The sequence below is a fragment of the Triturus cristatus genome, chromosome 2_1, assembly GCF_964204655.1.
Source record: "Triturus cristatus chromosome 2_1, aTriCri1.1, whole genome shotgun sequence".
NCBI classification, from domain to species: Eukaryota; Metazoa; Chordata; class Amphibia; order Caudata; family Salamandridae; genus Triturus; species Triturus cristatus.
In genome coordinates, this window is record NC_140581.1 from 1100617258 (window position 1) to 1100635291 (window position 18034).

The 18034-nt window shown below is 42.7% G+C and overlaps 1 protein-coding gene across 1 annotated transcript in view; it reads left to right on the plus strand.

The window, feature by feature from the left end:
• BTC (betacellulin) overlaps positions 1-18034 on the plus strand; it is an 86170-nt gene that overhangs the window by 23478 nt on the left and 44658 nt on the right. The window contains exon 3 of the mRNA XM_085636496.1: positions 17763-17877. Within this exon, the coding sequence (XP_085492622.1) occupies positions 17763-17877 (115 nt within the window). The remainder of the gene's footprint in view (positions 1-17762; positions 17878-18034) is intronic.

Consider the following 18034-nt stretch of genomic DNA (forward strand, 5'->3'; position numbering starts at 1 on the left):
GCCGAGGCAGGCACCGTTAGCTGCACAGGGAGTAGGACAAAGTTCATGGATACAGATGCGAGCTCAAACTGATGCTGTCAGAGGCAGAGAGCAGGGAAAGGCTTTGAGGACAGAATCGGGCCTACTCTGCCTGAACTGCAAAAATGGAGTAACTTAGCCATAAAAAGTCGGTGGCCTTTCATACTTAGGAATCGAATATCCAGCCCATTCATGGCGGATCTGACAGAGGACATGTTAACGGTGGACGCACATGTGTTTGCGTCTTCGAAACTGGAACTGGAGGGAACATACATGTACTTGTGACATGCACATAGAACCGTTGGGGTCCAAGATAGGGGACATAACTGACCAGGAAAATCCACATTTCCACATTCCCTCCTTGTCCCCTACTTGCCCTTCAAGAGATATCAATCTTCATCAATTCATTGATCTGTTCATATAGCATCATTTGTTCTTCTTTCTTCTTCCGTGATCTTGAATGAAATCTTGGTGGTGGAATACACGATGTGGCACACAGACCACAGATCGCTGGTCCACATTGTAGACATAGACAGCAACTGAATAGTATGAGAAGGCCAATACCTAGGAAGGATAGGACCCTCCATCCAAAGGTAGATAATACACTCCAAAACCAACCGGACCAAGTCCAGGTGCCTGGATTCTGGTGTATCTGGCTTACAATCTTATGAAGGCGAGTTATGGCTTTATATACAGATGGCGAATTTTCTGGTATGAAAAATGCAATGGCTTGATCCGATGACCCTACAAGCTCCGCCCCTATCGGCCAGGATAACGTCAAGGACAAGACGATTTTGAAGCACAACAATCCGCATAGCAGACTGCTCTTCTGTTAAATTGCCTAAGGCGGAAATAGTTTCGTTCACTACTGCTTCAAGGGTTCTGGTTAATCTACGTATCAGTTTACTATTGGTAACTGTACCTATATAGGGAAAGAAACCTTTATTGAAATCTGTGTATTTTTCCCATGCTGCTTCAGTGTAATCGACAATTGGGAGATCTCTCTGCTGTCTATTGTGTACTAAATGAGTATTTCTATGATAATCAGGAGGAGCTAGGAAAACAGGTGGTAGGAGGAATGCTATGTAACAGGTACCGTCCCAATCTAGAGGTAGGCGTATATATGCGGTCTGGCCACATATAAAGTAGGAATGACGAGAAGCTCTAAATGTAGACTTGCCTTGATCACTGAATTTTATTACAGTGGTGCATTTACTATGGCCCATGTGTATGGAGCCATTCTTTCTTATACATAATTCCTCTTTTACTGGGAATACGGACATGGCGGGCAAGATTGGTGTAGCTTCAGATTCAACGTTCAGGATCATGAGGTTAAGTGTAAAATTACCTAATCCATATACTTCATTTCTTAGATCAGTTCCTGTTCTTTTGGGAAGTCCCTCCTTGTTAGGGTAGCAGACTTTAAGCAAAAACTAAATTCAGGTTTCCCCATACCCAGTTGTCTTGATAAACTGCGGAATTCGAATCTAGGGAATTAATCAAACTAAACCATGCTCCACAGGAGCCATTGTGTGTGAACGGATAGAGAATAAAGGGGCAAAACTCCCTTATAGTTCTGATAGGGGGGGAGTCGGCCACAGACCCAGCAGTCTGTAGCATTGCTAGTCTGATGTGAATGGTGCAGCATCTGAATAAAGGTATTGTTGCGTAAGGCAAGTCGATATGATAGCTCATAGGATGGCAGATCACTAAATGTGTGCTTTATGGTATCATTAGTGGAGGAGTATAAGAGTGAGGCAATAGGAGGAAAAATAGCATGTAGTATTAAGCTGATACATATTATCGTGATGCTCTTAAGATATTGAAAAATTACAGTCACTATACATCTATTTGCTTCTTATCTAGCTCTCTTATTTTTGCTTTGTTATTGTCCAAGATCTTATGCGAGCCAGAATACATGTTCAACCGCTTCACCACCTAGTGGACTTAATTGATCAAACGGGTTCTGACTTTTTGAATCAAGGTTTAGCTTTGTGGAAACTGCTGGGGAGTCTCCTCTAGAAAATGGTGTTTAAAATCCAAAATTCAAGTTCAAAGTCTTTTTTTTCTTTGTAAAAGAGTGGTGAAGGTGCACTTTGACTTTAACGGCCGTCCCCGTGGTCCAGAGCACTGACTTTGGCGCCTGTCATCCAGGAGCGATGGAGTATTCTTTGACCTGGGTGTTGTCAGGGAAGGCGGCAGCAACCTGCGAACAACAAGAGAGTAGTGCAGACATCAAGGAAGCCAGGTAATCTGTCAGCATGTTACTGTCAACATAAGTAATCTTTTAGGCATTGTAGTGCCCACATATTTTGGTGGTCTACCAAAGACCACTTCATAGGGAGATAAGCCTGTTCTAGAATGAGCTACAATTCGCATGTAAAAGAGGGCAACCGGCAGGGCTACCATCCAGTCTATACCTTTGTCTGCGCAAAATTTTAATGTCTGATTATGTCTTTCTACAAGGCCTGCTGCTTCAGGATGTCGCACACAATGGAATTTCCAGGTATACCCTAACAGAAGGGACACCTGCTTCATTAGTACCAGGACATATTTGTAACCTCTACATCTGTTTATTTGGATGTAATCCATTTGGAGCACTTCAAAAGGGTGGTCAGGTGGATGGAATCCACCTTGTTCCATCGGAATGCCTTTACCTGCATTGAATTGGCAACAGATCATACATGTTCTGACCTTTTGTTTCGCTGCTGCACGCAGGTGCTTGTTGAACCATATATTCTGTAAGCTATCTATCATTGCTTTCTCTCCTAAGTGTGCAGGACTATGTGCGGTATTTATAATCACTTGTACCATGGTATCAGGAAGAAACCATGTGGATTTGCCCTTTGTCATCCAACCTTGATCAGTCAGTACCCCTCCTTGTTCCGATCATTTCTTTAATTCGTTTACAGTAGCATGTGTCTGAATGTCTTGTACATCCCTGGAAGGATCCCTAACTGTCATGGCTTTGGACACTTATTGAACCTGTAACTTTGTTATGTCTAGTGGGGTCTGAGCTGTCTGTTTAGCAGTTCGGTCTGCCAGATCATTGCCTTGGGAAATGGTATCTGTGGCTCTAGTATGTGCTTTACATTTTAGGATAGCTATGGCTGTTGGTAAATGTATTGCTTCCAGTAGGGCTTGAATAAGGGGGCCATGCTGTATCTTGGCCCCATGAGAGGTCAAGAAACCTCTTTCTCGCCAGAAAATCGGTATAAATGTTTACTCTCAGGTGCTTAGCTCTTATGCACGCTTGTGTCAGGGCGATGAGCTCTGCTGCTTGTGCTGACAATATGTCTATTCTTTTAGTCTCTATTATTACAGTATCGGCAGTCACTGCATATGCTGCCACTAATTCTCCCGCCCCTGTCCTCATGCATGAGCCGTCAACATATAGTGTTAGCTCGGGGTCTGGGAGTGCAACATCTGTCAAGTCTTGTCTTGGTTTAGTCACGGTATGTATTACTTCAACACAGTTGTGTGGTGAAACGCTTTCTGTACTGGAGGGCAAAAGGGTAGCAGGATTCAGTATGTTGCATCGTCTGATCTCTATGTGTGGTTGAAATAACGTTGGCTCATAGCCTGTCAGTCTAGCTACAGTCAGGTGTCGTGTTTGTGTCCGGTTCAAGAGAACCTCTACTGCGTGTGGTACTTGTACTGTCAGAGGGTGGCCCAGCACTATCGAGTCACTTTGTCTTATGGCTAAGGCCGTTGCTGCAACTGATTTTAGGCACGCAGGCAAAGCCTGTGCTACTGGGTCTAATGTACTAGAAAGATAAGCACAGGGCTCGTGTTTTCCTGCATGATCTTGTGTTAGGACAGATAGTGCTGTTCCATCCCGCTCTGTCACAAAAAGCATAAACGATTTGTTGTAATCAGGGTTTGCTAAAACTGGTGCTTGACATAAAGCTCTCTTTAATTCTTCAAATGCCACAGTGTGTTCTTGAGGACTTTAGTCTTTTTGTGTCTTGGGCTGTGAAAAACCAGAAATCAATTGAATACGTTCCGGTGCCCACAACTAATTCCCCTGAAAGATCACAATAAAACATGAGAAAAAGGGGAAAACACCATACCTATTTCCTTGGCTTAATTTCTAAGGGGGCTAATTTCTAAGGGGCTTAATTTCTTAAGGGGCTAGCGGGAAGCGAACCTCCTCAGGGGCCAGCAGAAAGCCAATATTCTCCTCCTTCCCCCCCTTTTTGACAGGAGGAAATCTGAAACAGATTTCACTGCTGTCAAACACTATCAAACCCTGTGTCTTGTCAACACTATTAGTCCCTGTGTGTAGCTACTGGGCGTAAGCAAAATTATAGGAGATACACAACGTATGTGAAACGGCGAGAAATCCTTCAAATTAATGTACAAACCTCATTGTGTTAGCTCATAAGCTAGCCAAATGACATCTCATATGCAAATGTCCCTATTACATGAACCTACACCAACCTGAAGTCAATATTAATGCTAGGAGGCCCTAATAGGAATGCTAAATTACCTAAATATTCGGAAAACCAAGTTTAAGAACAGTTGTTAATGTTGATAATTAATAATTTATCTGCTAAAGAAATCAGTCAATGTGCAATAATTTCCACCTATACAATAAATAGCCTAATTCAAAAACAAGTCAACTTTTGGGGCCACCACTCACAAGAATGAGCTTACTAAAGCAAACTTTAAAAAGGAAATCCTGTCAGATATTTTCTCATTACCCTAAATACCGAGCCTTATTTGTCACTCTGTGGTGGCAGTCCTTATTTAAAACAGGCCTTTCAAGAGTTAAAATGCGAGTGCACAGATCATAATTGTTCCTTAATGTCCAATCTGGAAACATATGACCGAGGCTGCCTGTCTATAAGAGAAAGGCAGTTATGTGAAAAATATTTTAGTCTTGCATAGCCTTTTTCTTTTGTTTCATTCATCTCCAACACCAATTAGACATACACTGATAACGTGTTGTCTGCTATTTTGACAGCATGATAATGGTAATATCATGTCTGTGAAATTTAGTAATTGTGCCAAGCCATCAGTATACCGGGCACAGAAAGCATAGATAATTACACTAACATATATAAATGAGCAGCGATGCGCAATTACAGTACCTACAGCTCAGATGCGAACATTCTGGCCTGCTTAATTTGTCAGGTTTATAATCAATAACTTATTTACCTGCCCTATACAACCCCATCTGGCAGTGGGTCATCCCAATGATGACCGCGTCAAGTCTGACACACAGGATCAGCAACAATAATCAAAAAATGACGAACACACGAACCTGTCTCTTTTTTTTTTTTTTTTTTTTTTTTTTTTTTTTTTTTATAAAAATGTGCTATGCTTCTTTGTACACAATGTACCCTCATGTCCTAGTCGAAGATGCATCTCACATCTTTCCTCACAGACCCGTAACCACTGGATCATTTATCCAATGCAACTGGTGGCAGCTTGTGGCCACAATTCAAAAATGTCTGAATTTGAAAATCGTTTTTATATAGGCACATAGCCCTTAAAATTCCAAACAAGAGCAACATTTTACTTTCTGACCAGAAGCAATATAACAATTGCTAAAAAATAAAACAAATCTTCTCCATAGACATTTCCTCGGGGCACTTGTTTTGCACAGAATAGAACAAGGGAATCTTTCTCGACTTACATTTCTCAGCTGCCCTGTCTTATCAGAGAAGTTAAAAATAGCCCCTCAGCGCGGCCTGAGCCTGGGCTGCCAGCCATCTTTTTTTTGTTTTTCCTACTCCTGGCCCCAAGGCTCTCCAGCTGCAGGCATTACACAGATGCGATGTCAGAGAAGCCTTCTAAGCAGTGCCCTGTTCTGCTCCTCTCGTCGGCCCCCACCTACACTGGCTACAAGGTCAGAATCTGTCTCCGATTTCTGTATCACATTCTGCTCTACACGGCCCCCACCTTCTCCTCACTCTGAAGCTGTCAAAGACAAAAAGACTACTCAATTCCATAAAAACTGCAATAATTCGCTCAATTGAAAAATTATTTTTACATACAATTTGCACTCAGGGGGTCATAATCTTACCGACTTGACCCAGCACATTGGCTCACTGGACCATCAAGAACACAAACCTGTATTCATGAAAAATTTGCAAATTCGAAATACCCACAATTCTTTTTCCAAGCTAAACTTGTCACTAATTATTTTTCGTTAACACTTTGTACATTAGGGGTGTCATCAAATCACAGGAGTTGCTCCTTCTCTAGCTGCACCCCTCTCAATTTCCTATTGACAACGTAGTCAAATGTTGGACCATGTAAACACCAGCTATGCGCTGTTCATTTGGTGGGGGGCTCAAGAACCTTTGGGCTACTATGTAATTAATATATGTATTATAACTGGTCTTTTTACTGGGGCCACTCTTGCTAGGTCCTCTGAAAGGACGGGATAAATACCAGCAACGTCAGTATTTCTTTTTCTGTCAGCCTGCGCTCATTTTACCAGCTCAAATTCCTCCTGTAACATCTCATCCTTGGCTTTTCCAGACTCCAGTCCACTTCTCTCTGCTTCGTGAAACACTTACTCTGTCCTTCTATGTCACTCCTTGCGCCAAAAACTCAATGGCATCCTTCCAAGCTGGTCTACATTTCCTCTTTCATAAGAGTGTTTCGTTGTCTGTCTACTTGTTCTGCTTTTACTCGTATACCTTCCTCAACTAACACGTTTTCTCGGGCTTTGTCTGAATCCTCCCTACTTTTCTCTTCTTTTCTGAGCGCTTACTCTGTGCGTCTATGCTATTCTTTACGCCATAATTCAACAGCGTCTTTCTGTGACTGTCTAGCTTTCCTCTTCCACAACTCTTCTTCGACTTTCATGATACATTCGGCATCCCAGGTCCCAGCTACGGGCCATCTCTGACTTTCTGGTAACTCTTTGGTGTAGTCCACCCATAGATCAAGGAATAATATGGCGTCTAAGCCATGCTTGTGATACATAAAATGTCCTGCAGTGTCCCTAGGAGGAATAGGAACTGCTTCTTCAAGCACCCCTTTTCTAGTAGTAATCTGTCTCAACTTCGAGAAGAGCGGCATATTGACAACTGATCTGACACCTGGTCTTGAACACACTTAATACAAAAAGCACAATAATGAACAATCATTCATACCACAATATGCAGGACGTTTAACACATTAAACATTAAACATTAAAACATTTTTTTAACCTTTAAAGATGACCAACAATGATGACAGTCTGCATAACTAATCACCAAGCAGAATTCTTGACAATAACTAGATACTTCGGAATACTTGATATACTGCTAAACAGTACATATACACTGCTAAACAGTGCAGACCGGATTTGTGTACCCAAATCCGTCTTGACCGGCACAACCTATGTGCGCGTCAACACGCCTCCCCGGCGATGGTACTCACCGGGTAGCTCCTTGAAACGGAAGGCCTCGGAGAATGGACTGGACTCGACTACTGCGGACATCGGACCCTCTGGACATCGGGACTTCGAAAACCTGGTTGGCCTCTGTATACCTCGGACACAGCTCTCTCGCAGGTGGGCTCTGGGTAGACAATCTGCGTTCCTCACCGCCTCGTATGGATGCCTGGTCGCAGTCTGTCCCCTTCGGTTGCCTGAGGGAGTTGGCGGGAAAACCCGCGACGTGCACGCTTGAAGTCCATCACGGCTATGGAAGGGGGCAAAACTGGACCTTCATCTCCGGCGTGTGGGGAAAGAGATTAAACTGTTCGGGCGCCATTCTGTGGTAAATAAAATATTACGCTCTCAGACTTTTATATTATCAATAAGATCATGCATAAAGCAAGAGGCTGAGTCTGTGGTATCAGATTCATAAAGGGCTTTATTCCAATAACTCGAGTCAAAGGGAGAATATTTCCATCACCAAAAAGGATCTGGACGGGGCTGAAAAGTATTCTCAATATTCTCAAAACATTATTCACAGAGTACAGTATATATACATTTCTCAATTGTACGTAAGCAAGAGAGCAAGAGAGAATGAGATAAGAGCATGTGGGCGTGTAAGTAGGCGTGAAGGTGGGCGTCCATGTGGGCGTCCACTTGATGATAATGGGTAAATTGTCATGTGTGGGTGGATACCTGGAGATGATTTCGCAATGTCAGCAGAAATACTTGGCAGAGATGCGCGCGCAGCAGCATGACGTGTGATAGACGTGCAACTAGAGGGAGAAAGGGACTTGACATTTAGCTCTACATGTGGAGACAAAAGTCTGGGGTTATGTCAACCTAATCCCAAATCATATCTAATATCCTATGTTTAAAGAACTGTGTTATCCACAAGGGAAGGGCTCTCGGACAGAATCTATTCTATACTGACTGTGTGTGCGTGCACAAGCGTCTAAGTGTCTATATGAGATGCAAGGGGCAGAAACTTTCCATGGTAACAGGGCTATGAATTACTTGCATGAGGACAGAGAGGCCGGGCCTTTTGCTTGGTAGCTGGAAGAATGTTTACTTAAACTACTAGACAGGAATGCATCGGCTGAGGAGCAAAATAGATAATTCGAAGGTGAAATACAGCTTCTTGACAGGCAGGCGAAAACTGGCCGAGGCAGGCACCGTTAGCTGCACAGGGAGTAGGACAAAGTTCATGGATACAGATGCGAGCTCAAACTGATGCTGTCAGAGGCAGAGAGCAGGGAAAGGCTTTGAGGACAGAATCGGGCCTACTCTGCCTGAACTGCAAAAATGGAGTAACTTAGCCATAAAAAGTCGGTGGCCTTTCATACTTAGGAATCGAATATCCAGCCCATTCATGGCGGATCTGACAGAGGACATGTTAACGGTGGACGCACATGTGTTTGCGTCTTCGAAACTGGAACTGGAGGGAACATACATGTACTTGTGACATGCACATAGAACCGTTGGGGTCCAAGATAGGGGACATAACTGACCAGGAAAATCCACATTTCCACAAGTGGGTGGGGGACAGTATATGTACCCCAGTCCCCCCTCCCACTACCGGATGTGGCCGGAAGTCCCCCTGGTCCCAAGCTCAGGGAGCCTAGGAGGCCGACTCCAGTGCCTTCCTGTGGCACTAAGGCGGCCGCCCTGTTGAGGGGCCACTACGTGGCCCCCCGGGCAGCCTTGACATTACTGGTGTTTGAATGCTGCCTTTGTTAGCAGGCATAGCAAATATCAATGTGGTAAATTTACCTTTGCCTCCCTAAACTGGGTTGGGAAAGCCATCAGACATTAATTATGTCCAGAATCCAATTTAAGAAAGCTGTTGCGGTGCCAGCAGCCTAGGTTCGGGGGGGAGGAGGGGTATAGGTGTTTGGGGTCTGCTCCACCCCCTCTTCCCCCTCCCAAAAAACCCCCCATACATTCCTGGCTTAGTAGTTTGGTCTGAGAGCCCTGAGTCGGGTCTGTTTTGTCCCTGTCGTTTTTTTAAATCCTGATTTCACAGAGAGGTTTTAACTTGTTTCTTTTCTGGGTAAAGAACTTAAATGTATTTAGGCCCAGATTCACAAAGATCTTGCTTTGGGGTCTGTGCCACTTTTTCGATGCAGCCCGAATGCAAAATCCTTTTCGATATTTACAAAGTTACACAAATGTCAATTTGTGTGGCTGTGTAAGAAAAAGTTGCACAATGCAGCACGTTACGCTGTTTTGAATGACTTAGCATCAGGTAGGTGTTCCATTGGTGGTGTATGGGTATCACTGTACATCCACCCATGTATTTTGACACAAACAGATATTGTCATAAACCCAGATTTCCAAAGATTTTACGTCTAGTTGCAACACTTTTTTTACATAGCCTCAACGCAAAATCCTTTTTGGTGTTCACAAAGCCCCACATGTCGACATTCTTTGCTTTGTAAGTAACAAAACACAACACAATGTGCTGACTTGCCTTACCTTGTGTCAGGTAGGCATTGCATGGGTGACGCATGGCATGATGAGGAGAAATATCTTTTATTTCTCCTTGTTATTTCCTCTTTGCATCTGTGCTGCGTTCTGCGGCACATATACTAAGAGGAAAAAGCTTCCAAAGATAGCTTTGGTGCAGGTAGGTACCCTTCTTGCACAAATAACTATCCTGCCCATACCACAAACACCCTTGCAACATGGCACACGGGTATCTATCTGCATTGGCGCTAGGCAGCCCAAAGTATGCAAGTCGTGTAGAGTGCAGCACTGCAATATTTCTTTGAGGATACGGCATAGTTGTGCTCATAGCAGTGCAGCAACATTTTACCACAAAAGTACATCTGCACCCTTAGAAGTACTCCTTAAATGGGTGCACATTTACTACTTTTAAAAATTCATAAACCTTTGCAGTAGTACGCTTGGAACGCTATGCTACTCATGTTTCCATGCATTCTACTTGCAAGCAAACAACCAAAAGTTGATGGATAAATGCTTGCAAATAGTCTAGCCACTGGCAATCCCTTGGAGTATCATTACAAACCATTGTTTTTTTCCCACTGTGCCACTCTAGACACTGGGCTTATTTAGGACTTATCAGACGGGGTAAAGGCAGATGGGGTGGTGGGGAACTTTACTACCTGTTCTCTGCCTGCCAAATTTAGAGAGATCTGCCAACTCAGCAGACATGTCTGCACATTGGCAGGAACCGCCCTCATGGTGGTTCCTGTCAATGAAGGAAAAGTTTGTTTTTTGCTTTCACAAACAAGCTACCAAAGCAGGAGTTTGTAATTGAAAAATAAAAACAAAATCTAATTACCCCAGCAACAGTTTTCTTCCATGGTGTGGGGGGTCATTTTTCTTTTTTGTTACTCTTCCTCATTGCCAGGGTATGTCTGCTGGTGATGGATAGTAAAAAATATAAATGCCACACTACCATCCACTCAAAATATGGTGGATGGTCAGTTTGCTTGCTTCCAAGGATGCCTACTCCATCAGGCCATTGAAAGAAGTTTTCCCGTGCCAGAGTAAAATATAGTCTGTTGGCATGACAATTGCAGTTTCCCCAACTCAAAATCAGTCGGAGACCCACCTAATGCAAATCAATGCTGACCCTGCTCCTCTTGGGAACAGTAAATCATGAACTGTCACCACTTCACACTTTCACCGTGAGGCCCACTGCTTTATTTTTGCAAATTTGTGGTTGGCAGACACCTAATCTCACCGACTAAGCTATGCCCCTGAAGGGGGGCCCCTCATTACATAGTTTCCATTACCTCTCCTTACCCATTACCTCATCCGTTTCACCTCATCAACTTCACCTTGTCAATCACATGTACTTTGACACTATTATATTGGAATTGCAGTTCCCTTGACTGAAGTATATTATTATAAGCCCTTTTAGAGAAAAGTTCAAGTTATCAGTTCGAAATAGTATTGGTGTATGGTAGGGTTAAGAGTTTTAAATGAATCAGGAAAACTCTCAATTGCATTACAGTCAGAAGAAAACTATAATACAGTGAAACTTTTGAGAAAAAATAGTTGTCTGTTAAAAAAAAAAAAAAAAAAAGATTGTAATCATTGCATGCTGATGTGTTCTGCCTTATAGCCAATCCCGTGTGCATCCATTTAATTATACAGCATATAGTTGAAGTTGACATCTGCCCATAAAAAAGTGGGGATCAAGTTAATTCTGAAGTGAGTTATAAATGTATCATAGGATGGGATGACCTGAAACCTGGAAGGCATGATTTATGTTATCAGTGTTTTATAGCGCGATTATCACCGATGAGCACATCCACGTTCTCTGTAGCAGGTGTGAGGCCAGCCCTGGGGGCTTACTTGACAAGCCATGTCTTCAGCTTCTTGCAAAAGTGAAGAGAGGAGGAGGCTCAGATGTGCTGTGGGAGGTCATGTCAGGCTTTAGGGGCCAGGTGCTCGAAGGTGTGGCCACCTGCTCTGCTTTTGTGCATGTGTTGGAGGGGGTGTTAGTGAGAGACTGGCAGAGCAGAAGTGTTTGGAAGGCTGGTGGAAGTGGATGTGGCTGTTCATGTAGGCAGGGCCAGTGTTGTGGATATCTTTGTAGGTTTGGCTGAAGAATTTAAAGTGTATGCGTTTGTGTATCGGGAGCTAGTGGAGTTATCTAAGGGATGGTGTGAGTTTGGCTCAGTGTGGGAGGTTGGGAACTAGTGTGGCTGCTGAGTTTTTGACAATCTATTGTCTTCCTGTTAGCTGATTGGTAATTCCTGCATACTGAGTTTTTCCATTTCCTTGTCTGCTGGTGAGGAGGGAACGGGTGATCGTTTTCCCTGAGTTTTCTGGTAGTCTCCTAATGATTTCCTTCACCATCCTCAGTGTGTTAAACAGGTCAAGACTACCATGTTGACTAGGGCGGTCATGTCCAGTTTGTATATGATGATTCTGAAATTTCTCGCTTGCGAGTAGTGCATGGGGGTGGGTTTAAGGTCTGAGTGCCATCACATGGCAAGGCATTCTTCCCGAAGACTACCCCCTAGGTTTTGTCTGAGTTCAATTTGAGGCAGTTGGTTTTCATCCAGGTGGCTACTTGTGTAATGCATTTGGTGAACTTGTTCCTGGTGTTGAGCACCCCCCTGTGAGTGATAGCATCAGTTGCATGTTGTCGGCATAAATGAGAATGTTTATGTTGTGAGCTTGTACGATTTCGGCCAGCAGGGCCATGTAGATGTTAAAGAGTGTTGTGCTGAGCAAGGAACCCTGCAGGACTCTGCAAATAAGATCTAATGCTTCAGAGGAGTAGGGGGGCATGATGCCAGTTTGGGTTTTCTGATCGACATTTGGTGCGTAGATACTGCTGAGGACAAATGGGAAACCATCTAGTCTGCCTCTCAGGAGGACAAACTGCCCTTGCTGATCTATGCACTCCTCTTCGAATTGAAATGCTACATTGGATGCCATACTGCCACACCCCTTGCTTATGAGGCCTATTGGGTGTGATATAGCTGTCCATGCCATTTGCCCCTCCGCATGTTACACATTTCCGCCGCTCAGAAAGGTCTCCTGCATAAATACTATTTAGACTACCCGCCGCTGTAAGACGGACTGTATTTCATAGCTTTTGCTTAGGTGTCCCGCCCCTGCACATTCCACGTCACAGTAGTACATTTACTCCGGTGTGGGCTCAGTACCCAATGGGGGCACACTAGGGTAGTCCACTCCATTCTCCTTCTAGATGCAAATAACCTAACGTTCTTCAACTCTTGCACAGACTTGTGTAGTTTGAATCTAAGTCGTCACGCTGCTCATATGGAGGTTGTTGGCCCTAGTGATTGTCAAAATTGGAGAGGTATCAGGCCCATCAGGATGTAATGCATGTAGGCTGCTGTGTATTAGTGCCATTATTATTTCTTATCACTTTACAAAGTGAGAGGCAAAGTAAATCTTGGGGGAGCTTTGCTTCTTAGCTGTAGGATGTTAGTCCCACTAACTGAGTTAAGAATCCAAGTGACTGGGCTAGTTCACAAAGGCCATACAGGATGTACTGGGAATAAAAAAGTCTGAGGTTTTACTGCTGGTGGCCCAGCATGGAGACAGAGGTGGACATGTTTGTGGCTGCTTGTACCACTTTCAGAGATTATGATAAATTGCTGATATCTCCTAAAACGCCTTTGTGTCCCATAGAGTTTCCTTGGTTAACCTGGGGAAGTTCAGAATGGATGTTTTGGGACCAATTGAGTGAAAATATGTGATAAGCTTTAGTGGTGTTGGACCATTACTCCAAGTGTTCTCTTGCGAGTTCATGAAAGCGCCTACCACAGGGAATGTGAAAGTCTATGTGGATGTTATTTTGATTTGTGGGAGCACCGAAGATACTAATAACTGACAATGGATTACAATCTCCATCTCTGCAGATGGAGTCTTTCTTGAGGGCGGTAAACATCCAACATTTGTCAGTTGCCTTATATAGCCTGTAGGGTAATGGTGTGGTGGAGCGGGTGATCGGAATTTTGAAGGACACACTTCAGGTTGAATGCTATTCTGGCTTTGATAGGAAGTTTTTTTGACAGAATTTGGAATAACACTCCTCATTCCACGACTGGTGAGAGACTGTGCATGTTGTCACATGGAAGGAATTATTTAAACCGGCTCTCTTTGTTGCTCCAGAAAACAGCTGATATATGCTTGTTTATGTCTAAGGGGGGTGACAGTAAAAGGTGTGCAGGGGAAGAGTAAAAAGTTATGAGGAACTGAATAGAGTAAAACCGATGGATTTTCAAATTGGACATGTTAAAATCAAGAGACCGGCGAGTTCCAAGGAGGGTTCCGCTGAATATCCAAGAACTACAATTGTCCAGGTGGTTTAAACATGCAATCTTGTGAGGAAATGGCAGAGCAGGAGGAGAGTTGCAGTAAAACAAAAATCATGTTCAAATAAAAATGAGATTCCTGGTGAGCAGATATTGCTAGAAAAGGAAATGAGCGAGTTTCTCAATTTGGTGAAGGGCTGGAAAAAACCTAGTGGGTGGAGATGTGCTGGTGTGAGGTGGAAGTGAGCGTGAGTTTATAATAACAATGGATTACTTGTCTAGTGATTTGACGAATGGCCATACTTTTAACATGATGTATAGTTTTTCGGTAATGCGTTTCAGAAGGACAATGCTGCAAAACACTCTTTGGTGAATGACATATTCAAAGGCTTTTCTCACAAACTCAAGAATTTGCAGAATTTGTTTTTCCTTTTGTTTTTCATTTCTGGTTGAAGTGTTCATTATAAGGGGGAGGCGTGTTGTATTGTGTTTATTGTTCTTGTGGTTGATGTTCCTTTAACTATTGGAATGTTTGTATTTGCAATGCCATGGTACGTGTTTGAGTTGGAGAGCAGCTGTACCAAAGACGTCGTGCGTGGTTCCCTTTTTGGACCGTTGACCTGAAATTCCTTCAAGATAGAGTAAAACACCTTTCCTGCACACCCTCTTGCTGCACAGGGTATACTTAGTTGTTGGACTCACTTAATAAGTAACGGGTGATTTCTAAAATATTTTTTTAACCTTTAAATGGTAGGCCTTTGGCCAGCACCATACTCTGACAATTGTTCCAGCACCATCGTTCTATACTGACGTGTTATCCCATCATTGCATACTGAGTCGAAAAAGTATTTACCTGATCTACATGTATAAACTGTTGATTGGCTGGTAATTAAAAATGTAAACCTACTTGCGGCAAAAAGAAGGACAAGAAAATACATCATAGGGCAGTATATAATAGAAACCAGGGCATTAGAATCAAATGGGAAAAGGATGATAAGGGGGGCTTTCTTAAAGAACCCATAACAAATAATAAGGCAGATATAGAGACAGTACTCTCAGACTCCACCCCTCCAGTGAACATCAAAGTGTCCTATACAAACCTTAATGGCATTATGGCTGATAAATTAACTAAACGTATTAGAAAAGCCCCTGAACATCCAAGGTGGTTCAATAAGACCTGCACCGAAGCACATAAGGCGCTATGGGTGGCATTAAAAAAGACCCAGAGACATAAGGTTGAAATAATAAAAGTAAGGAAGGATTATAGAAAGGCAATTGGGGAAAGGAAACGGTCTCTGAAGGATAATGCCTGGGAGGATCAGAAAATTGCATCGACCCTAAAAGATTCTCGTGTTTTCTGGGAGGTTGTTAACTCAGTTTCTATGTCTGGTGATGAAACGCCTAAAATAGATCTCCTAGTCCAAGCTGAAGCCTTGGTTAACCATTTTTCGGAACTTTTTTCCCCAGAGCCAAGGACAGTAAATCTATCACCAGCAATAGAAATTCCCGGTCCCTAAGCAACTCAATAGAGGTGAGTGAGGTGCTTTTAGTTATAGAAAATAGTCGCCCAGAGAAAGCCCTGGGCTCAATTGATCACAATTTGTCTTAAAAGCTGCAATAGTGGGCTCTTTAGTCAAGACCTGGCAAATAAGCCATTATAGTGCCGATTTTTAAAACGGGGATAAAACCAAACCCCATTGCTATCGCCCTATTTCCATGCACGATAATTCAGTTAAAATATTGGGCAGGGTAATTTTGGCTAAATTAGAACACTGGGCACTGGAACATCAAGTGCTTTCAATCTATCAATTTGTATTCCGACCAGAACTTGGAACTGTGGAATAATCTCTAAATCTGGCATTAATTGTCCAAAAGTACACCAAAGCACAAAATGGTTGCGTTCATTTAGCTTTTATGGACCTAACCTGTGCCTTTGACACAGTGAATCGCAGCCAACTATGGGCCATAATGATAAAAATGGGGATCGATTGAGCAATTGTCACCTTGCTCAGTAGGCTTCACGAATACACCTCCGCTTTAGTACGCTATAGTACTCAAGGACATTTGACTGAAGAATTCCCCTCTGATATAGGGGTAAGACTGGGCTGCATCCTTGCCCCATTCCTTTTTTTAATATATAATAACGGGCTGGGAGACCAACTATGTAAGGTGGGAAAGGACATTCTAAAATGTAATACCTGCCAAATCCCCATTCTCCTATATGCTGATGACGCTGTCCTGATAGCCAGGACAGCAAATGGCCTACAAGTTTTGTAATATTCGTTTAATGTTTATATGAACAATCTAGGGCTAAAAGTAAACCATACAAAATCATTTATTATGAAATGTGGCCCAAAAAAAGCCTAAACGAAAATTTGTATTTGGGTGCAAATAAATTGAGAAAGTCCACATTTTACTTATTTGGGGGTACCATTTGATGCTTATTTAAATTGGAAACATGTTTTAAAGATTAGATTTATGCAATTTCAGAAATTTTTCAATGCTATTTTTAGATTTGCTAAAAGATTGGGACATAAACCAACTAAGGAGATTTTATGCATTTATAAGAGTAAAAAGCCTTTCTGTGGTAACCTTTGGGGCAGGGGTGTGGGGCCTGTAAATTGTAAATCACTCCAAATAGTAGAGAATACGTTTCTAAGTAGACTTCTCTTAGGGCCCCACAGTTCCGCTGTCTCCTTTATGTCATGAGGAAGTTGGTCTGAGTTATCTGAATGATTATATAGCGAACCAACCGCTTTTGCTCTCATTAAAAACTTGGAAGAACCCATAGGCTGCCCTCTGTAGAACAATATTGACAGACCGCATGAAGTTGGATAATAGCGGAGACATACATTGGCTTGGGTATGTCGAATCGAGATTTGCCAAAATGGATTTAATATTACACAAACCCGGCACATTAGAAAATGTATCCTCCGTCATTATAAAGTCACTTTTTTATCAAAGTAATGTCCGGGCTGGTCCTATTTGTGGTGCAATGGATCAGCCAGAGTGCTTTTCACAACCACAAAGAGAACCTGCCCTGGACTTGCACATTGACTTAAATGAAAGAAGGAAGTTTCTGTTGACAAGGCTGCGTCTAAAAACTGTAGATTTCTTAGTTGCTTTCCCTATTCAAGGCTCGTAGTTTGCTCACCTCAAAGCACTATGCACTTTATTCTTTTCTGTAGATTTTACAACCCCAGAGGAGACAGTTTATTCACCCTTTATTACTTTCTGCAGGGATTATGAATTACAAACTGGCAATGGAATTTTTGTTTTGCTCTCCCTAGGATCTGCCGAGATCATATATGGTATTTTACATTATTTTTCTACTGTTTTTAAGATTCACAGCAGATGGTGATCATTTTTAAAATCTGTAAATTTTGTGTATGTGGACTAGTTGTCTTTTTAAATGAAAATATGCGTGTGCAATCTTTTATGGCTCTTTTAGATTCAAAATAAAGTATTCTTGTGTGCTAAAAAAGAATGATGTTGTAGGAGCTTCAAATAATAGGGTTATAGTGCTTAGAATGAAAGAAAAAAACACTTTTCTTAAACTCCATTAAAAAAGATCTACATTTAATTTTCAGACAGTCTGGAGTCGGAGAAGAGAAGTCACTTTTCTCGGTGTCCGACCGAGTACGAACACTACTGCGTCAAAGGGAAATGCCGCTATGTGGTGGAAATGAAGAAACCGTCCTGTGTGTAAGTGCTTGTTGGGCTAGCGCGTGAGGTTGGGAGGGAACAACAGTGCGGTTATTTGGGGCCGTGTGATGTCACCGCTGCTAATGCATAGTAAAGCCAAGGACTTCAAAGGCACTGTCCTGTCCCAAAAGCACGAGCCAGGCAGGGTCCCGGGAAA